General features: G+C 51.2%; 2 protein-coding genes across 2 annotated transcripts; one reads left to right on the top strand and one right to left on the bottom strand.

Annotated features, from left to right (window-relative positions):
- The first annotated feature begins 5,075 nt into the window (after positions 1-5,075).
- Positions 5,076-6,008, top strand: LOC102453994 (putative olfactory receptor 10D4). Its single transcript, XM_075911879.2, has one exon. The coding sequence runs from the start codon at positions 5,076-5,078 to the stop codon at positions 6,006-6,008; it is 933 nt and encodes a 310-aa protein (XP_075767994.2).
- Positions 6,009-7,878: 1,870 nt separating this feature from the next.
- LOC142821197 (DLA class II histocompatibility antigen, DR-1 beta chain-like) lies at positions 7,879-17,366 on the bottom strand. The gene is made up of 6 exons (XM_075912036.2): positions 17,129-17,366; positions 13,484-13,750; positions 12,769-13,029; positions 12,393-12,680; positions 9,882-9,986; positions 7,879-9,581 (listed from the first exon to the last, which is right to left on the bottom strand). The coding sequence occupies exons 1-6, from the start codon at positions 17,196-17,198 to the stop codon at positions 9,544-9,546; spliced, it is 1,029 nt and encodes a 342-aa protein (XP_075768151.2). The 5' UTR covers positions 17,199-17,366; the 3' UTR covers positions 7,879-9,543.
- Between the last annotated feature and the right edge of the window lie 4,585 nt (positions 17,367-21,951).

Consider the following 21,951-nt stretch of genomic DNA (forward strand, 5'->3'; position numbering starts at 1 on the left):
GTTCTAGCATCTTCAGTCTGTCTCATCCCAACGGCCCCTTGGCTGGGACTTGGGCACAGCCTGGGTGCTTGCAAGGAGCCCTAATACCCTCTGACGTGAACAAGGGCTGCTGGAATCACATCGCCCCATGGTGCTACCCGCCCCATGACTTTCTCAGCACTTCCAGCCTCCCTGCGGCTCTCCTTGGTCTTTATAGCCCATCCAGCCCCATGGGACCAGGGCCTTGGGTCTCCTCCTGGCTCCCGGTCTGAGACCTCAGCAAAGTCGCCAATTAATTGAGGCTGGGCAGCATTTCAGATCACGGTCGTAGGCCCCTGGGACCCGGCCCCTAGGCGCCATAAATAGCCGTAGCACCATGGGACGGAAATTGAGACCTTTCCAAGTTTTGGCCCAAGCAAGGGGGAATGGGGGCATCATTTGAGCTCCCCACCTCAGGTGCCCAAATATTGGGGGCCAGCCCTACTTCCAGGGAACCCCATCAGGTTCCCTTTGGCTGTGTCACTTCCCTGCCACATGCCCGGTGTCACTCAGGAGAAACTGCACTGGGATAGGAGAGGCGTGTCGATTCTGCCAGCTGAGAATCGAACCCAGCCATCCCCTGGTGGATGGGATGTTCTTGCTCACTTAGGCCTTCCTGCCATGCAACACAAGCCAGGGAATTGTCCCAGGGCCGGATGCTGCTCAGACACAACGTGGGACCGACCCCGCCTTTCAGTGTTCACCAACACAGTAAGGAGGCTCTTGTGCAAGGGGAAACTGAGGCACAGAGGCTTTCCGGGTAAAGGAGCCAGGCTCCCCCATCTCACTGGGCACCTCCTTCCTACTAGCTTGGTGAAACTCTCCATCTTGATTGAGCTGCCTATGGGCGCAATAGTTGTCTGTTTGAGAGACTGGAATCGGGTCCAGATTTTTGAGGTTCCAGGCGGCGTGTTAGCCGTAACACCCTCCTCTTCTCCTGGGGCTGAACACAGCTCTGTGTCTTTCTGAGCCCCACGGATGGTCTCTTACATTCTCATTTGCACAGTCAGCGTTCAGGAGAAGGGGCCTTTAGGAACAGAAGAACACAAGGACGGCCAGGCTGGGTCAGAATAAAAGTCCATGTAGCCCAGTGTCCTGTCTGCCAACAGTGGCCAGCACCAGGTGCCCCAGAGGGAGGGAACACAAGGAATCATCAGGCGATCCCTCTCCTCTCACCCCTATCCAGACAAACATACACGAGGAACACCATCCCAACCCACCCTGGCTAATAAGTATTGATGGACCTCACCTCCGTGAACCTATCCAGTTCTTTCTGGAAGCCTGTTTAAGTCCTGGTCTTCTCAACATCCTCCAGCAAGGAGTTCCACAGGTTGACTGTACACTGCATGAAGAAAAACGGTCTGTGGTTTGTTTACAACCTGAGACCTATGAATTTCACTTGGCGACCCCTAGTTCTTTAGAGCATGGTGGCTGATTGAATCAAACCAAAACTGGCTTGTCACTGGGCAAGAATAGCTACCTGCCTCATTCCTACATGCTCTGGGGGTTGGTGGTGGTTAGCTACAGTGGTGGGAAACTCTTTCATGGGCAGAGACAGCACCTGGTTAGGGAGACAAGGGATGCTATGGGGTTGACACAAGAACGGCCAGATCGGGGCAGACCAAAGGTCCATTCAGCCCAGTGTCCTGTCAGCCAACAATGACCAATGCCAGGTGCCCCAGAGGGAAGGAATCGCAACAGATAATCCTCACCTGATCCCTCCCCGTCACCCACCTCCAGACAAACAGAGGCTGTGAACACCAGTCCTACCCAGCCTGGCTAATAGCCATTAACCTCCATGAATCTATCTAGCTCTTTTTTGAACCCTGTTAAAATCCTGACCTTCACCACATCCTCTGGCGAGGAGTTCCATAGGTTGACGGTGCAGGTTGACAGATGTCTGGCTGTGGGCTCTACTGACAGACAGCCCATCCAGCCGGCGCTGACCTGCACAAGAAATTCACACACTCGGTTCTCAGAGAAGACCCCCGGTTTGGTGTGTTGCCAGCAACTCATGGCTCCCATTCCCCGCTCTATGTTTAAAGAACACTCACATGTGAAGGTCCGTGACAATGGACCAGCTCGGTGAACAGTGGAAATTTCCATTCTCGCCCTGGCCAAACACATGGCCTCTGAGATACGTCTTTATGCAGAGAGATGAACAAGTGACGTATTAGGGTGTCGCTCATTCTTGTATGCGGGTGTGCCCCGTTATTTTGCCCATGTGAACAGCTGCAAAGAGTTGGCTACTTTAGCTCAGGCTTCAGACCTCACCGCAGGCCTCTGCTACACTGCCTCAAGTCTCAGGCTGTCTTCCCACCCCTAGGAATGATTTCCCCCATCTATCGACTCCAGCTCCCGCACCGGCAGTTTTAACAAGGCCCTTTGTGATTCCTCTAATCGTTTTCGTTCCCTGCCCATCCTCTGGAGGGCAGCTAATTTGGGAGCCAGAATGCCGAGGCAGATGCAAATGTGATACGTCACCCACAGGGTGTGTAATTACCCGTGGGGTTAATTAAAACGTTGATACTAACAACGAGTTCCCAGGGTGGGACCAGAGTTGGAAGTTATTCTTGGTTGGTGTCAGCTGGGCTCCACAAACACCAGACCCGGGAGGGCACTCAACTCTTGTTATTGGCATGATCACAGCTTTCACCCTCGGGATTAGGGTAGGGCCTATAGTAAGGTACCGAGACGGGGGCCCCCGTGGGCCGCCCCCATTACAGACACATGGAGACTCCGGAAGGGGATACCCAGGGCGTAGCTCAGTGTGAAAGGGGTTGATAACAAGGGGAAACTGAGGGAAAGAAGAGTTCAGCGAGTTCCTGATGGGCGAATACGGACTCTTGGGCAGAGCCTGTCCTGGAAATCCCAAAAATGTTAGGCAGGGGAGCGGGAGCAGGAGCAAAATTGGGACCCTAGTGGAGTAGCGGATGGGGCCCTTTCTGCCCCATGGCATGATGGGTATTTATGCCACCTGAGGGGCCGGCTTCCAGAGCCAAAAAGTTGCCAAACCTCAATTAATTGACGACTCTGCTGAGGCTTCAGACCAGGAGCCAGGAGGAGACACAAAGCCCTGGTCCCATGGGGCCGGATGGGCTATAAAAACCAAGGAGAGCTGCAGGGAGGCTGGAAGTGGTGAGGTTGCCGTGGGGCGGTGTGCTCTGGGATGTCCGCACTCACTTTGGAGGGGATTAAGGCTCCCATCCGGACACCGAGCGCCCAAGCTGTGCCCCCGTCCTGGCCGAGGGGCTGTTGAGATGAGACAGACAGAAGATGCTAGAGCCATCACCGTGGGACAGGAAGGGTGAATTGCCATCAGCTGGAAGGACCACTCCCGATGCAGCCAGTGTAAGGCTCCTGCTTTGGGAAAGATCTCTCTCTCTCTCTCTGCCTGTCTGTGAACCGGTCACTGTCCGCCTCATAACAGGGCGAAATATCGTCCCTGGAGCGAAATTGGTCCCTCTGTCCTCCCCTATGTGGCACCCGCCTGCCCGCCTCTGCCTCATTCACTTCCCTCTCCCCATAGCCCCAACCCACCAGTGTCTCCCCTTGGCCCTTTGTCCCCTGCTTAGGGAAACTCTCCAGCAAAATGCAAACCTTTCCTCATTGGCCTGCAAATCTCATCTTATCCCCACACCCTCCAGCATGAAGGCAGCTTCCCGCTGATAGCAGAGTGAGGACAAGTTGTGGCCAGACGTGCTGACAGAATTTGTGTAGTGGTGTCTAGAGAACCAATGAACCGAACTGGGTATGGTGGAGACCATGTCAAGCCAGGGAGGCATACACCCCCACGTCCTCGGTTCCAGCTCCGTGGATGGACCTAACCTCCATGAATCGATGTGGCTCTTTTTTGAACCCTGATAAAGTCCAAGCCTTCACCACACCCTCTGGCAAGGAGTTCCACAAGTTGACTGTGCAGCTTTACAGATGTCCAGCTGTGGGTTCTACTGATAGACAGCCCTTCCAGCTGGCTCTGACCGAGATGCCCAAGAATTTGTGTAGCGGGGTCTAGACACCCCACAATTCTCCCTCCTGCCTGCTTGGACCCCACAATGCCCACCCAACTGTCCCCATCATTAAAAAAGCCAGGACAATTCTTCACTCTAAGGTACTTTGGTTAGAATTTGGAGAAGGGCGTAGACAGAATAGAATTGGGGGAAGAGCCTAGACCAAGGGTGGGCAATAATTTTTGACCGGGGCCCACTTCAGACATTTTTAAGTGGCCCTAGGCCATCCCTAATTGGCCTGGGGTTGGGGGGAGTGTGCGAAGTTTCCTCCCATCCTGCCAGGAGCACACAGCTCTTCGAAACGACATGGGAGCATTTGTAGGGTGGGAGGAGACTTTGTACGCTTCCTGCCACCACAGACGCTGACTGGCTTGGGGGTGGAAGGAGCAGTAGGGCCTCTATGGTCCGGATCAACTCACTTCGAGGGCTGGATCCGATCCACGGAGGCCCTCTTGGCCACGCCTGGCCTAGACAGAATGGAAATAGGTCAGGAGAGAAGAAAAGCCTAGATAAGACTGGACTGAACTGGACTAGACTAGACGTTCCCGTTGTCATTTCATCAATGGACCGTAGGGTCTTCAAGGGTGGTATTTTCTCCCTACAGGATCAGCACCAGCCCAGGGTAGAACCTCACCCCAAATGGCATGAATGAGAAATATTAGGACAAATGGAAGGCTCAAAGATACTTGGGTAGATTTGGGAGTAAGGACCTAGACAGGATAGAAAAGAAGTAATTGGCATAGGTGAATAGAATAGAATAGAATAGAATAGAATAGAATAGAATAGAATAGACGTTTCCTTTGACTTTTCATCTCCGGACCATAGGCTCCTCCAGGCCAATATTTCCTCCCTCCAAGATCAGCACCATCCCGGGGCAGCGTTCACCCCAAATGGCATGACAATGCCAGACATACACACCAAGCCCAAAGAGGTAGAGTCGCCGAGGCAGTGGAAGGACGGGGGAGCATTGCTGCCACGGGAGGGTGGATGTTCATTTCAGTCACTCACTGGTCTTATCTCTCTCCTCCACCCAGGAATGAGACCCAAATGGGGCTGGGGAACGGCACGACAGTGACTCATTTCATCCTCCTAGGGATCCCCAACACAGAGGGTCTCCAGACCATCCTCTTCTTCACCTTCTTAGCCTTCTACCTCTGTACCCTGCTGGGCAACGTGGTCATCTTCTCTGCCGTCCTCGGCGACCCCCGCCTGCACACCCCCATGTACTTCTTCCTCTCCAACCTTTCCGTGCTGGACATTGGCCTCTCTTCCGTCAGTGTCCCAAAATTGCTGGCCATCCTCTGGGGACGGAGTAGAGTCATCTCCCTAGGTGGGTGCATGGCCCAAGTCTTCTTTGGCCACTTTCTGGGCAGCACCGAGTGCCTGCTCTACACCGTCATGGCCTACGACCGGTACGTGGCCATCTGCCACCCGCTGCGCTACCTGCTCATCATGAACCAGCGGGTGTGCGCCCTCCTAGCCACCGGTTCCTGGATTGCCAGCTCCTTCCACGCCACCGTCCTTGCCGGCCTGACCTTCACGCTGCCCTACTGCAGGTCCAACGTGATAGACTATTTCCTCTGTGACATCTTCCCCGTGGTCAAGCTGGCCTGTGCGGACACACGTGTCCTCGAGACCGTGGCCTTCACCAACATCGGTCTGGTGCCCTTGACCTGCTTCCTCCTCATCCTCACATCCTACGTCCGCATCGTCTACGCCGTCCTCAAGATGAACTCAGCCCATGCGTGGAGCAAAGCGGCCTCCACTTGTACCTCCCACCTGGCGGTGGTAACGCTCTTCTTTGGACCCTGCGCTCTGATCTACACCCAGCCCCACCTGAGCCAGGTGCTGGGGCCACCCGTTCAGATCTTCGGCAACGTGGTGACGCCCATGCTGAACCCGGCCATCTATGCACTGCGCAACAAGGACGTGAAATCTGCTCTGAGAAAACTGAGAGGCAGTCAGACGTCTGGAAATTGATGTGGAGCCACTGCAGAGGTAGCAATTGGGGTGGCATGGAAATGCATCCACAAATACACCGACGTGGCTTTTGTGAGTTTCTGGGTCTCTCTCCTTCCCCATCCATCCATCAGGAGTTCTCAAAATGCTGTTAAAATCCCCACCCGTCTTTGGAATGCTGCTAGGGAGACAATTTCAAAGCTGCGTAGGAGTGTGGAGATGCTGGTTTGATGTTGTTGTTTTGGGAGTGATCAAATTTCACAATCAACTTCTAGTGTCGATGCCCATAGGTTTTATTACCTGCTCCCTATTGAACCTGTGGGGGAGACTCAAAATGAGCCCGAGGTGGCTCCGTTCATGTGGATACGCAACCTCGACTTACAGCCCCAGGGCGCACTGGAGAGTAACTACTTCAAATGATGCCCGGGAGTCGTTATTTTGAAATAGCAGCACTGGCTGTTTGGAAAGAACTATATTGAAATGAGCATTGTTCCCTAAGTAAAAGTAGAGATTTTGAAATAACCAGCCCGTTGTTTCAAAATAATGGGGTTGGACATATGGGGGGGGAGGTATTTTGAAAAACTCCCTAGTGTAGACCAGGATTAAGCAAGCTCTTTGGGGAGCTACGTAGATATATAATGTTGCCATTTTTTGGTAATTGTACAAGAGAAAGTTAATTTCCTGACTGGAAAGGTAAAAAGCACAAAGCGGGCCATAGCCCTGAGATGGCCAACTGAGGGTAAGGAAGTTGGCTGCTGTAGCCAGACATGAACCTCCCCCCTTAACATCCATCTTTGCTTGCTTGAAAGCATGCAGGGCACACAGAGCAATAAAACAGCATGGTCTTTCATAGAATCATAGAATCATAGAATAATAGGACTGGAAGGGACCTCGAGAGGTCATCGAGTCCAGCCCCCTGCCCTCAAGGCAGGATCAAGCTCCGTCTATACCATCCCTGACAGATGTCTATCTAACCTGTTCTTAAATATCTCCAGAGAGGGAGATTCCACCACCTCCCTTGGCAATTTATTCCAATATTTGACCACCCTGACAGTTAGGAATTTTTTCCTAATGTCCAATCTAAACCTCCCCTGCTGCACTTTAAGCCCATTACTCCTTGTCCTGTCCTCAGAAACCAAGAGGAACAAATTTTCTCCTTCCTCCTTGTGACACCCTTTTAGATATTTGAAAACCGCTATCATGTCCCCCCTTAATCTTCTTTTTTCCAAACTAAACAAGCCCAGTTCATGAAGCCTGGCTTCATAGCTCATGTTCTCTAAACCTTTAATCATTCTTGTTGCTCTTCTCTGTACCCTTTCCAATTTCTCCACATCTTTCTTGAAATGTGGCGCCCAGAACTGGACACAGTACTCCAGCTGAGGCCTAACTAGTGCAGAGTAGAGCGGCAGAATGACTTCACGAGTTTTGCTTACAACACACCTGTTGATACAACCTAGAATCATATTTGCTTTTTTTGCAACAGCATCACACTGTTGGCTCATATTCAACTTGTGGTCCACTATGACCCCTAGATCCCTTTCCGCCATGCTCCTTCCTAGACAGTCGCTTCCCATCTTGTATGTATGGAACTGATTGTTCCTTCCTAAGTGGAGCACTTTGCATTTCTCTTTATTAAACCTCATCCTGTTTACCTCTGACCATTTCTCTAACTTGCTAAGGTCATTTTGAATTATGTCCCTCTCCTCCAAAGAAGTTGCAACCCCACCCAGTTTGGTATCATCTGCAAACTTAATAAGCGTACTCTCTATCCCAATATCTACATCATTGATGAAGATATTGAACAGTACGGGTCCCAAAACAGACCCTTGAGGAACTCCACTTGTTATCCCTTTCCAGCAGGATTTAGCACCGTTAACAACAACTCTCTGACTACGGTTATCCAGCCAATTATGCACCCACCTTATCGTGGCCCTATCTAAGTTATATTTGCCTAGTTTATCAATAAGAATATCATGCGAGACCGTATCAAATGCCTTACTAAAGTCTAGGTATAGACTTTGAAAGCCTTGAACAGGAGGCTCAGATATGCCAGCTCACCCAGTGACCCTGGACAACTGTAAGCAGAGTTAAGAGGCTGGTCGAACTAATCGCTGACCAAGAGGCTGCCGAGGAGTGCCCTTGACTGAAACCCATATTGATACGATCACACACTCGTCCGGGGGGGAAGAATCTCCCGCCCAGCAAAGAATGTCCGGTACTCCTAATTTAGCTATCTCTCTCTCTTACAAGTGTAAATTATTTGAAACTCCCTTGTAAGAACTGGCACCACAAAACGGACCAGTACAATTTGGCATCTTAGATAAGAAAGAGGATACGGGCCCCTATGGGTATAAAGATGGGTCCAGCAGCACATTTACTCTGAGTGTCAATCTACCATCTATCTGCTGGTTGGGTTTGGTATTTGACATCCCGAGGTTCCAAGGGGACGCCCACCTCGTATTCATCTTTCCGAGGAGTTGAGGGACCGGCCCTGGCCTGACTCGCTGGAGTCGAGAGGCACAGAAGGGGGTAAAAATTGTACCTGTATATGTCCTTCGTCGTAGTGCATGCATAGAATTAGAGCTCTTTAAAGATTAAGCTGTCACTTGGTACCATTATTTTCTATCTTCCTTTTCCTTTGTAACCATTTTAAGATCTATATTTGCTAGCAGTTAAGAAGTAGCGTAATAGCCATTGTGACCATATGATTTATAAGCCTTTTTAATAAACCTGTAACTGGTTAAACTTTAACCTGACTCCTTCAGTTGCTCTAACAGAACCAAGCACAATTTAAAAGAACTTCAGCTGGTCATAAGGGACAGGTATAGGGGGAGCTTGAGCGTTGGATCGTGTCGCTTCCAGAGGATAGATCCGTTGGGGCATCTCTCAGCCTCCCTGGCTGCCCACTGCGAAGGGATCTTGTATCCTAGCGGTTGGAAGAGATGTAATAAGCTCTTCCTATAAACTCTGGGGTGTCTGTCAGCCTGTTGGCTGCCCTCCGTGACGGGACCCTGGTCCTAGCGGTAAAGACACAGACGTTAAACATTCGGGGCACCCTTCAGCCTCCTAGGCTGCAGGCTGCGACGGGACCTTGTGTCTTAGCAGTTAAGACTGTTGTAACAAAGTCTCTGAGAACAGGGTAGTTTTGCTAACGACGATTGGATCCCCAGAATTTACGGGAGGTGCTGATTAAATCATAGCAGGGCTACCAGCGTCCACCTCACCTCATACGCCCTGGTTTTCTGTGCAGGTCACGTCAGAAAAAAACAATGTGGATGCAAACCAGCAAAATCTGGCCTCCCTGCAGGTGGCAACAGTAAACACGGGACCACAGGATTCCCACCACTGCCATAGGCTACCTGTGCTTGCGCAGACTTGAGCCATGCAGAGAAAATCATAGAGAGCACCCAAGAAAATCAAGGCAGTAATGTGGACCCAAGCCGGTGGCATGGCAGAGCCTGTTCGTGTTGGGTCACCCGGTGTCATCTGAGCAAGATGTTGTTGAGGAACCGCCTAATGACTTTGCTGTGGACGAAGCAGAGTCAAGGGTCCCTGGCTATGTCCGTGCCGGGCGATACAGCCGCTTCCAGGCCCCTGCAGGAGAAGGCAAAGCAGAAATTGACCCGTCTGGAGACTCTGACCCCTGGGGCTCCCTCCTATGCCTGAAGCCAGTGAGTGCTGGGGGTGGGGACTGGGATTCGGAGCTGCGGACAAATTCCCATCACACTGCTCTCCAGCCAGGGCTCAGCCCCTGGGATCCCAAGCTAAGCAGGGCCAGGCTGGCGGGTACTTGGCTGAGAGAGGGGGGCTCAGCAGGGGGCGCTCTCCCCTGCCTCTTACTGCTGACCCAGGCTGGTCTCTAGGGGGCGCTGTGCTTCTGGGAGCATCACTCACCTGGCCTCTTCCACAGGAACAATCCAAGGGCGCCGACTGACAGGGCAGCGAGGACACAGCCAATCACGATCCACGGGACACCAGGCAGGCCTGGGGACTGGGAATCTGGAAATGTCCCAAAACAGACTGAGTCAAGGGTCCTCCGTATTCCCTGTGCCTCGCCCCTCCCACAGGGCCTTTCCCACCTCCACGTTCCCTTGCTGGGAATCCTGAACCAGCGCCTCCCTCCTCCCACCGGCCTGCCCCTCCCAGACCCTGCCTGGTACCCACTTCCAGCATGAATGTGGGCTACTCTCTGAGAATGCTTTTTCCAGCTAATTATGCACCCACCTTACAGTAGCCCCATCTGGGTTGCATTTCCCTAGTCTATTGATAGGATCGTACCTAAACTTTACTAAAGCCTAGGTATCCCACACCCACCTCTTCTCCCTTCTCCACAAGACTTGATAGCCTATCAAAGAAAGCGACCAGATTGGTTTTTCATGATTTGCTCTTTACAAATCCATCTTGCCATTCCCTATCACCTTCCAGATGTTTGCAGATGAATTCCTTAATTACTTGCTCCATTATCTTCCCTGCCACAGAAGTTAAACTGACTGATCTGTAGTTTCCTGGGTTGTTCTTATTTCCTTTTTTATAGCTGGGCCCTAAATTTGCTCTTTTCTATTCTTCTGGAATCTCTTCCAACTTCCATGACTTTTCACAGATCATGGCTAATGGCTCAGTTACCTCCTCTATCAGCTCCTTGAGTATTTTAGTATAAGCTTGCATTATTTGCTTATATACATCCTTTGTAATTTGACCGAGTTTCCACTTTTTTTACAGCTCCTTTTTTGATTTTTAGATCATGCAAGATCCCCTGGTTGATCCAAGGCAGTCTGTTGCCAGACTTTCTATCATTCCTACGCAGTGGAATAGTTTGCTTTTGGGCCCTTAATAATGTGTCTTTGAAACATTGCCAACTCTCTTCAATTTTTTCCCTTTGAGTGATGCTTCCCATGGGACCTCACTTACTAACTAGCTGGGTTTATTAAAATCTTCCTTCCCTAAATCCAGAGTCTCTATTTTGCTTGTCTCCCTTCTACCGTTCCTTGCAATCACGAACACTATGATTTCATGACCAGTTTTACGCAAGTGGCCTTCCACTTTCAACCAGTTCCTCCCTGTTTGTTAAAATCAAATCTAGAACAGTTTCCCCTCCATATAGTTTTCTCCGCCTTCTGCAATAAAAGTCTTCAATGCAGTCCAAGAACTTGTTGGATAGTCTGTGCCCTGCTGTGTTAGGGTATGTCTACACTACATGGCTCTGTTGACGGAGCCATGTAAATTACCTTTGTAGACATAGGAAAATGAAGCGGTGATTTAAATAATCGCCACTTCATTTAAATTAAAATGGCTGCCATGCTGAGCCGATCAGCTGTTTGTTGGCTCAGCGCTGTAGTCTGGACGCTCCGCGGTTGACATCAAAGGCATTTGTCGACCTCCCCGTTATGCCTCGTGGGATGAGGTTTACTGGGGAGGTCAAGAAATGCCTTTGATGTCAACCGCGGAGCGTCCAGACTACAGCGCTGTGCCGACAAACAGCTGATCGGCACAGCGCGGCACCCATTTTAATTTAAATGAAGTGGTGATTATTTATCGCCGCTTCATTTTCCTATGTCTACAAAGGTAATCTACATGGCTCCGTCAACGGCGCCATGTAGTGTAGACATACCCTTAGTTTCCCAACTGATGTCTGGATAGTTGAAGTCCCCCATCACCACCAAAACCTGCACTTTGGATTATTTTGAGATTTTTTTAAAAAAAATTCTCATCCACCTCTTCCACCTGGGTGGTTTGTAGTCGACCCCTAGAATGACATCACCCTTGTTTATTACCCTTTTAACCTCACCCAGAGACTCTCGACACGTCTGTCTCCTATGCCCATCTCCACCTCAGTCCAAGTAGAAACATTTGTAATATACAAGGCAACACCTCCTCCCTGTTTTCCCTGCCTGTCCTTCCTGAGCAAGCTGGACCCTTCTCTACCAATATTCCAGTCCTGTGTTTTATCCCACCAGGTCTCTGTGATACCAGCCATGGCGCAGTTGGGTTCATTTATTAGCTCTTCAAGTTCTTCCTGCCCATTCCCCACACTCCTAGCATTCGTACACAGGCCTCTAAGATACTGATTGGATTTTGTCCCCAAGTTCTGCCTCGTTCCCCTTTATCTCTGCATTTATGGCCCACGTTGTCTCCCGTGTGTCTTGCTTTCTCTGCCCCTCCCTTCTCCTGTGTGAGCCCCCAGTATCACCCTCTGCTTCCTGTCCCCTCTGATCATCCCAAAATGTCTCCCAGTCTGCTGTAGGCCTCTCTCTGTGCACCCAACCCCAGGTGCCCCCAAAATGTCCTCTCTGCTTTTCTCACTTCCCATTTCCCCCATCCCTATGCGTCCATCTCTGATATGACCTTTTCCTCAGTAGCCAGTGCCCCCTTCCCAGGCTCCGCCCATGTCCTGCCCCCAGTACTCACCCCAGGTCACTCTCAGGGGGGTGTTCCCCAGGCTGCTGTGTCTCACCACACATACGTGCTCTGTGGGGCTGGGTCCCTCTTGCCCCAGCTCGATGGACACCTGGATCTGGAAGGTGAGGTCCCCATTGGGCAGGATTCCGCTGGTCAGCTGCTCCCCCTGGGCCACCTGGCCCCCCCGCTCCCAGGTCACCTCGATGGGGCGGGGGTAGAAGCCTGTCACGTGGCAGACGAGGTGGTGCGGTCGAGCCTGGGTCCCTGGGACGAGGGTCAGATGCGCTGTGGGCTGGGCTGGGGGGAGAGGAAGAGTCATTGGTCAGAGGAAATGGGAGAGCAGAGGCTGGGGGTTGGGATTGAGAGGGAGTGGCAGGGCACTCACCTGTCTTCCCAGTGATGAACAGCCCACTCTCCTCAATAATGAACATGCATCGCTGAGGGGTGATTTCTGCAAAAGTCTCCCTGGCCCGGTTCCAGCGCTCTGCCAGGGACCAGGCTGCCGGGTGCACCGAGAACCAGAGATTCTGGTCCGACTGGTGCTGCAGCACGTCCTCCCCGTTGAGGGAATATTTGGTGATGGCTCGGATGTCGCCGGTGGCATCGTCCAGCTCACAGGTCTGCAGGATCTGCATGTAGTAAGGCTCTGGGGACGGAGGGGACGGCTGGATTACTCAGTTTGTACTAGCCGGATGTGGGGGAGGGGAAAGTTCTCCCATGCATGGGACCCAGGAGTCCTACAGTCCTCTGCCCCCACATAAACACACACGTCTCTCACAGGGTTGGCAATAAAGTCTTGCAGGTTGGCTCACAGAGATTCCCTTGGGACTGTCACTTGATGGGCTGAAATACCCACCTACCATCTCCTTGGGGCACCCCACCAACCATCTGGTGTCCTCCAGACATGGCCCAGAGTTCAGGTCACACGAAGCACGAGACACAGAGGCTCCGAATCCCGGATCTTAGCCCCTTCCCCCACTCTAAAACGTAGGTACTAGAGAAGTCCCTTTCCCCTCGTATCCTTTCTCCCAATTCCCACCTTGCTCCTTTCAGCTGCCAACCCCCCCTTTCTGAGCCATGTCTGGGTCTCAGAGACTCACCGGCCCGTGGGGCACTGGCGTTCACCTCCCGCACCAGGGCCTGGTACGTGGTCTCCACCCAGGAGTCCCAGGACAGGCACTCAGCCCTAATCGGTCTCCAAAAGTCCTGTCTGTCCTGGTTGTAGCCATTGCGAGGAACTACTCTGCCGCTGTCGCTGTCATAGACGGAGAGCAGCAGGTCGTCCACCTTCAGCACATTCAGCCGCTTGGGCAGACCAGGGGCTGCCTGTGGGGTGATGAGCTGGAGAAAGGAGAGACGGTGCAGCCCTGCAGGAAGGAGAGAGATTGGGATGGGAGAGGCACTCTGAGATTGGGACAGCATCCTGAGGGGCCTCTCCGTCCCCCAGCCCTGGCAGAAAGGGGCTGGGATGGGGCAGACATTCAGCAGCACAGGGACCACTTACCCGCCAAAGTGATGCAGCAGAAATTCAGGATCCAGACATACATGGAGACAGGCTTGGCCCAAGAGGCCATGCCCCTCGTGGGGTCGAGAAAGCAGCTTTATGGGGTGAGGCCGAGGTCTGCACCCAGAGAGCTGGAGATAAAACGGCCGTCCCTCCCTGAACTGAGCTCTCTGCTGCTTTGACAGAAAACACAGGAGGGGAAACCCACACCCACAAGCTGAGCCAAGATCCAGAACAGAAATCAGCCGTCCCTCCCTCGCCTTGCTCAGTGTCTCACAGGAAGCCTGGCTACCAACGAACACAAATAACACTTTCCCCTCCCCTCAACTAAACGAACAATCTCACAGTCCACCAGCTGCCTACCCTTCCAAGCTGCCACCCCAAGTTTGAACCCCCCTGTCTTGGTGTGCAGAACTTTCATGCTCTGGGTACTTTCAGTGAGCAAACAGGAGGGTTTTTTTTCTGCTTTTGCTCTTTCAGGACACGAGCTACCGGATTGTCTCATATCTTTCAACCATATAACAGAAGCAATTTCAGTTTCATTTTAGCTATGAAGGAAGCGACCTGTAAGTGTGATGGCCGTGTTAATCTCTGAAAGGTTGAACAGTCCCTTTTTTTTGGCAGAACTGGATCAAGTTCCGAAGTGTGAATCCCAATTTTGGGACAAGGAATTTGTCGCCCTGAAACTATTCCCAAGTTCACCCTCCCGCTCTTTCCTCTCAATGCTCAAACTGAGCGAGGAGTCAGAGTTGGGTCATTGTGGTTTTTATGCAGAAAAGTCTGATCCCCAGTGGAACGGAACATAAAAATGAGGAGTTGTGTTGGGCTAAGAGGGCCCATGCATGTTCGCTAATTGTGGGTTTCATTGGATGAAATGAGTGGAAGTTCATAAGGCATGATGATGACCCATAACGATGTAGGCAGCTTCTGAACAGACTCTGAGAGCTAGTTGAGGAGGAGAAAAGATTCTAGGACCATGTTGTATTTACACGGGCACCCCTGCTTTGCCTCGGTGTCCAACAGACAGAGCTGTGTGGCCCAGCAATCAAATTTGGCTGGTGCTGGGTCTGTGTCTACCCGACCGTCTGAGGCCTTGCCATGCTGAGGTCCAAGGGTGGGAGCCAAATCAATGGGCTTGGGTTCTGAGCTGTGTGATGTGATGGTTTGGGTCAATGCAGCATCCCTTGCTTTCAGGACCACATGGCATATTGTCCATAGTTAATCCCATCGCCCTCTAGCAGAGGACAGTATGACCTAGTGGCCAGAGTCAAGCCAGTGGCCCCTGAATTCAGGGCAGAGTGGCCTAGCTGCTGGAGTCAATGGGGCAGCCCTCAGCTACAGGGCAGAGGGGCATCGTCTCCAGTTCTCAAGGGGCTGCCACTAGGGAGTGGGGGGGGGCTCTAGATAGAGAGGGGCCCAACTCCCCCAGGCCCTGAGCATGGCCCCTATGAGTGCTCCAGTGGTCTTCCTCTGGGCCAGCTGGGAATCCCAGTGAACTTGACCTCAAAAGGGTGGGAGATGCCAATTGCTCACTCTCCCTGGATCACGTCCTACCACGCTGCCTGAAGACTCCATCCAAGCGGCATCAAGGTCTCTGGGCCCCTCCTCACACCTAATTCCCTGGAGTTCTGCTGGCCACGGATCTCAGGACCAGACCTCGGGATCTCCAGCTCCCATGAGCAAGGGTTGCGGTCCTCCCTCTCCGGCGGTCAGCCTAGATGGAGCTCGGTTACTCCCTTTTATACCTGAACATCCCCTGGAGCATGCTCAGTGCAGTCCGAGGGGCGGGTCTTCCTCCACCAGAGTGTGGGGTGAAGCCCTTCTGGGCCAGTGGGAGTGGAGCTCACGGAGATGCCCCTCTGAAGTCTGGATCCTCATTGACCAAAGAGAAACTGGCCTCACTAACTTGTCCTGAGAGTCCCTCAAGCACTTCAAGCTAAAACACACCCTTTTGGGTTGGCTATACGACAGAGTGAGTCATGGCAGAGACAGATTATAGGTGAGCACGAGAAGCTGGCAAAGAGACCAAAGTTAGTTCCCTGCGAAAGAAAAATAAACCCACAATTTAATTTGAATGTAAAGAAACGAAGCCGGTGTTGGGTTTTATGACATCTCATGCTGAGAGACGGTTCTCCCAGTTCTCCCAGATGACTAGGATGTCGGTCCAATCTTGCAAGGGTAGGAAAATAGCTAACAGTGGGTAAGACACCAGCCAGAAGGGGGCGCTCTGGTGCTGAAAAGACAATTAACAACGTGTCGAGCAGGGGGCACCCGTAGGATGAGTCGCACTGTGTTACACTGAGGTATAATGGGTTGGGAGTTGACTCGCCATTAGTACCTGTCTGCTGATGGATGTTGACTCCTTTGGAGCAACAGAAAGTCTTGTACATTTGGGAGTCCTGTGGCACCTTATAGACTAACTGAAGTGTAGGAACATAAGCTTTCGTGGGCAAAGACCCACAAGTACATGCATCTGACGAAGTGGGTCTTTGCCCACGAAAGCTTATGCTCCTACACTTCAGTTAGTCTATAAGGTGCCACAGGACTCCTCGTCGCTTTTGCAGATTCAGACTAACACGGCTACGCCTCTGATACTTGTACATTTGGGGAGATCCCAGACCGGATGATTCAGTAACACAGGATAGAACAAGTAATACACCTATGTTCCACAGGTCTGGGCATTTAAATGATACCTCACAAGGCAACTCAAGCTGCCGTGTTCACACAAACAAAAAACTCTTCCAAACCAGACTGCAAGGGGACACGGCTGAGCTGGAATTCATAGGCGAATTTGACACCCACAAAAGACATGGAATGGCTCTCACACGGCAATCGGTAATTTCCCCTTCCAGTGCTCTCACCGTCTCCTCACGGCTGGAGATGACCCCCGACCACTCTGGGTTAATTAACTCCCACCTCTGTACCCTTCCTTTTTTCTCCTTTCTGTTCAAGCATCTAAAGAAGTGAGTTGTGGTACAGGGTGAGCTCAGAGGAGAGCCCAGGTAGGGGGCCCGTCCGGGATGCTGACATGGGCCCTGCCACTCACCTTCCCACTCTCTGAGGCTTGTCAACCCCCTGTCTCGCTGGGCCAGCTCCCCTGGCCAAGGCCCTGAGCTGAGATTCCTGCCCCCACCATGAAGCAGTGCAGACACTGAACCACTTCAGGTCTCAAGAGAGTGCAGTTCTGGGCCCAGCTCTCCTGGATGGGGGATGGGACTTGATGAGGACGGGGGTCACTTACCAGCCCAGACGTCAGAGCAGAGAGACAGGAGGCAGAAGGAGACCCAGGTGGGTTTGACCCAAGAAGCCATCGCCCTGCGGGGAACGAGAAAACAGGGGGAATTCGGGAGCCAAGCCTGAGAGGACTGAAGTTCTCACGGCTGTCTCTCCCTGTACTGAGCTCTGTGCTGCTGTGACAGGAAGAGTGAGACGGGGAAACCCAAACACACAAGCTGAGCACATGACAAAAACAGCACTTGGACGTCCCTCCCCCACCTCGCTTGCTGCCTCAGGAGGAGGAGCCTGGCTCCCCATGCCCCCAATTAACTCTTTCAAAGTACAGTTGCTGCATTAGCTGTTGTGTGTTTATTTCTTGGGGAGGTCTCTGTGAGGGAGGCAGGAAAGCCCCTGACCGCGCCAACCCGCAGCTGTGAGCCTCGGCCGGGCCTCGCCAGGGACACGGGGCTTTGTGGTCAGCTCTGGGTGGTGGAAAACCACTGCCTCCGTAAACGCTCCACAGGTCACTGGAGCTTTCCTGCAGCACAGGGTGTCTGTCCCAGCAGCTCACAGGCTGGTGTGACAAGGGACAGCTCTTAGTTCAATGGGAAATGGCCTCTCCCACCCTCAACAAGGAAGTTTTTTTCTGTCTTTGCTCAAACTGCACACACAGCCCAGGCTGTGATAAGAGCTACTATATTGTTAACTATTGCTCAACCGTGTCACAGCACCGGCCTCCGGTTTTGTTTTAGCCATAAGGAAGTGAGCTGTAGGTGTACCGGGCTGGTTAATATCTGTAAGGTGTAACAGTCTTCTTTTTTCAGCAGTGGATCAAGTCCCGATATGTGAATCTCAATTTTAGGACAAGGAATTTGCTGCCCTGAAACTACACCCAAGTCCACCCTCCTGCTCTTTCCTTTCACTACTCAAACTGCAGGAGGAGTCGGGGTTTGGGCTTTGTGGTTTTATGCGCAAAAGTCCGATCCCCAGCGGAACGGGCTATAAAAGAGCAGTGTGGTGTTCCCCGATGGAGAGTTTCATTGGAGTTCATAAGGGGTGTGTCTAGACTACAGGGTTTTGTCGACAAAAGTGGACTTTTGTCGACAAAACTAGACCTGCGTCCACACTGCCTTTGAGTTATGTCGACATAACGTCGACAAAACTCAGCAGTTTTGTCAACATATGTAAACCTCATTCTACGAGGAATAACGCCTTTTATCGACAGAGTTCTGTCGATAGAAGGCGTTATTGCATCTACACTGTCCTTTGCGTCCACACTGTTATGACGACAGAGCGGCTTGCTTTGTCGACAGAACTGGCTGTAGTCTAGACACTCTTTGTCGACAGAAGCTTTGTTGACAGTATCTGTTGACAAAACTTCTGTCAACAAAACCCTGTAGTCTAGACGTACCCAAGGTGTCATGATAACCAACAAAGATATAAGATGTCAGTCCCCTCGCCCTGCAGCACAGGACAGTATGGCCTAATGGCCAGAGTCAATACAGTGGCCCCTGAATTCAGGGCAGGGTGGCCTAGCTGCTGGAGCTACAGGGCAGAGGGGCATTGTCTCCAGTTCTTGAGGGTCTGCCACCGGGGAGGAGGGCTCCAGGCAGAGAGGGGCCCAACTGCCCCAAACGCCAAGCATGGTCCCTAAACCCACAATCTAATTTGAATGCAAAGGAATGAAGCCAGGTTTGAGTTGTCTCCTGCTGAGCGATGGTTCTCCCAGGCCCCTATGGGGCCGGCTTTCCAGACCAGGACCAAACGTCTCCCTTCAAAGTCTTTCTCTTCCAGATGTGCCAACATGTGTTGAGATAGAGGTGGGGAGAGGATGAATGATTATATCACCCTCCCTCCCTCTGTACTTCCTTCAGCTCCTGGAAAGTTCCTCCCTGTGAGCTGAGTCAGTCGTCCGGCCGCAGGGCACACACGCCTCCTCTGAGAAGCTGGAGTCTGATGGGGCATCTGCCCCACACTGGCCCTTAAAGGATTTAAACCCAGCCTTGGGAGAAGGCTGGAGCCATGGAGTGGTGGAGCCAGTGGCTGAGGCAGGAATCAGCCAATCAAGGACCAGCTGGGGCTGTATAAATAGGGATTCCTGAAGGGGCACAGACAGACTCACTCTGGCTCTGGCTGCGAGCAGGAGAGACCTGGCTGCCATGGAAGCTGGAGGTTTCCTGACTTAGAGCACAGCTGGGTGAAGACAGGCAGGGCTGGGGGGCTCTGGCCAGGCAAACTCCCAGGCTGCAGGGCCTGAAGCCAGGCTGGAGTGGACTAAGGCCACCTACCCAGGTGGAAGAAGTGGATGAGGATTTTTTCAAACAACTAACAAAATCATCCAAAGCCCAAGATTTGGTGGCGATGGGGGACTTCAACTATCCAGATACATGTTGGGAAAATAACACAGCGGGGCACAAACTATCCAATAGGTTCTTGGACTGCATTGGAGACAACTTTTTATTTCAGAAGGTTGAAAAAGCTACCGGGGGGGAAGCTGTTCTAGATTTGATCCTCACAAATAGGGAGGAACTGGTTGAGAATCTGAAAGTGGAAGGCAGCTTGGGTGAAAGTGATCATGAAATCACAGAGTTCACAATTCTAAGGCTGCGTAGAAGGGAGAACAGAAAAATAGAGACAATGGATTTCGGGAAGGCGGATTTTGGTAAGCTCAGAGAGACGATAAGTAAGGTCCCATGGGAATCGAGACTGAGGGGAAAAACAACCGAGGAGAGTTGGCAGTTTTTCAATGGGACGTTGTTAAGGGCCCAAAAGCAAGCTATTCCGATGTGTCGGAAAGACAGAAAACATGGCAAAAGGCCGCCTTGGCTTAACCATGAGATCTTGCATGATCTAAAAATAAAAAAGGAGTCATATAAAAAATGGAAAGTAGGACAAATTACAAAGGATGAATGTAGGCAAACAGCACAGGAATGCAGGGGCAAGATTAGAAAGGGAAAGGCACAGAATGAGCTCAAACTAGCTATGGGAATGAAAGGAAACAAGAAGACATTTTATAAGTACATTAGAAGCAAGAGGAAGACCAAGGAGAGGGTAGGCCCACTGGTCAGTGAGGAGGGAGAAACAGTAACAGGAAACTTGGAAATGGCAGAGATGCTCAATGACTTCTTTGTTTCAGTCTTCACGGAGAAGTCTGCAGGAATGCCTAACATAGGGAATGCTAGTGGGAAGGGGGTAATTTTAGAAGGTAAAATAAAAAAAGAACAAGTCAAAAATCATCTAGAAAAGTTAGATGCCTGCAAGACACCAGAGCCTGATGAAATGCATCCTAGAATACTCAAGGAGCTAATAGAGGAGATATCTGAGCCTCTAGCTGTCATCTTTGGAAAATCATGGGAGACAGGAGCGATTCTAGAGGACTGGAAAAGGGCAAATCTAGTGCCCATTTATAAAAAGGAAAATAAGAACAACCCAGGAAAGTACAGACCAGTTACTTTAACTGCTGTGCCAGGGAAGATAATGGAGCAAGTAATTAAGGAAATCATCTGTAAACACTTGGAAGGTGGTAAGGTGATAGAGAACAGCCAGCATAGATTTGTAAAGAACAAATCATGTCAAACCAATCTGATAGCTTTCTTTAATAGGATAACAAGTCTTGTGGATAAGGGAGAAGTGGTGGATGTGGTATACTTAGACATCAGTAAGGCGTTTGATACGGTCTCGCATGATATTCTTATCAATAAACTAGGCAAATACAACTTAGATGGGGCTACTATAAGGTGGGTGCATAACTGGCTGGATAACCGTACTCAGAGAGTAGTTATTAATGGTTCTCAATCCTGCTGGAAAGGTATGAGAAGTGGGGTTCCGTAGGGGTCTGTTTTGGGACCGGATCTGTTCAATATCTTCATCAACGATTTAGATATTAGCATAGAAAGTACGCTTATTAAGTTTGCAGATGATACCAAGCTGGGAAGGATTGTGACTAATCTGGAGGATAGGGACATAATTCAAAATGATCTGGACAAATTGGAGAAATGGTCAGAGGTAAACAGGATGAAGTTTAATAAGGACAAATGCAAAGTGCTCCACTTAGGAAGGAACAATCAGTTCCATACATACAAGATGGGAAGCGACTGTCTAGGAAGGAGCATGGCGGAAAGGGATCTAGGGGTCATAGTGGACCACAAGTCGAATATGAGTCAGCAGTGTGATGCTGTTGCAAAGAAAGCAAACATGATTCTGGGAGGCATTAACAGGTGTGTTGTGAGCAAGACACGAGGAGTCATTCTGCCGCTCTACTCTGCACTGGTTAGGCCTCAGCTGGAGTACTGTGTCCAGTTCTGGGCACCACATTTCAGGAAAGATGTGGAGAAATTGGAGAGGGTCCCGAGAAGAGCAACGAGAATGATGAAAGGTCTAGAGAACATGAGCTATGAAGGAAGGCTGAAAGAATTGGGTTTGTTTAGTTTAGAAAAGAGAAGATTGAGGGGGGACATGAGAGCCGTTTTCAGGTATCTAAAAGGGTGTCAGGAGGAGGAGGGAGAAAACTTGTTCATTTTGGCCTCTGAGGATAGAACAAGAAGCAATGGGCTTAAACTGCAGCAAGGGAGGTTTAGTTGGACATTAGGAAAAAGTTCCTACCTGCCAGGGTGGTTAAACACTGGAATAAATTGCCCAGGGAGGTTGTGGAATCTCCATCTCTGGAGATATTGAAGAGCAGGTTAGATAAGTGCTGAGTCCTGCCATGGGGGCAGGGGACTGGACTCGATGACCTCTCGAGGTCCCTTCCAGTCCTGGTCTTCTATGAATTCTATGATTCTAAGGCTGCAGGGGGGCAGCCAGGACAGCAGAAGGCAGGAGGTCAACCCCTTCTTGCCAATAGTGAGT

The sequence above is a fragment of the Pelodiscus sinensis genome, chromosome 30 (genome assembly GCF_052426305.1).
Source record: "Pelodiscus sinensis isolate ZL-2025 chromosome 30, ASM5242630v1, whole genome shotgun sequence".
Classification (NCBI taxonomy): domain Eukaryota; kingdom Metazoa; phylum Chordata; order Testudines; family Trionychidae; genus Pelodiscus; species Pelodiscus sinensis.

Coding starts and splice junctions, on each gene's coding strand:
- LOC102453994 (XM_075911879.2), top strand. CDS start 5,076: ATGGGGCTGGGGAACGGCACGACAGTGACTCATTTCATCCTCCTAGGG.
- LOC142821197 (XM_075912036.2), bottom strand. CDS start 17,198: ATGGCTTCTTGGGTCAAACCCACCTGGGTCTCCTTCTGCCTCCTGTCT. Junction 13,751..17,128: donor CTGCTCTGACGTCTGGGCTG/GTAAGTGACCCC, acceptor TCCTTCCTGCAG/GGCTGCACCGTCTCTCCTTT. Junction 13,030..13,483: donor CGCCAGTGCCCCACGGGCCG/GTGAGTCTCTGA, acceptor CTCCGTCCCCAG/AGCCTTACTACATGCAGATC.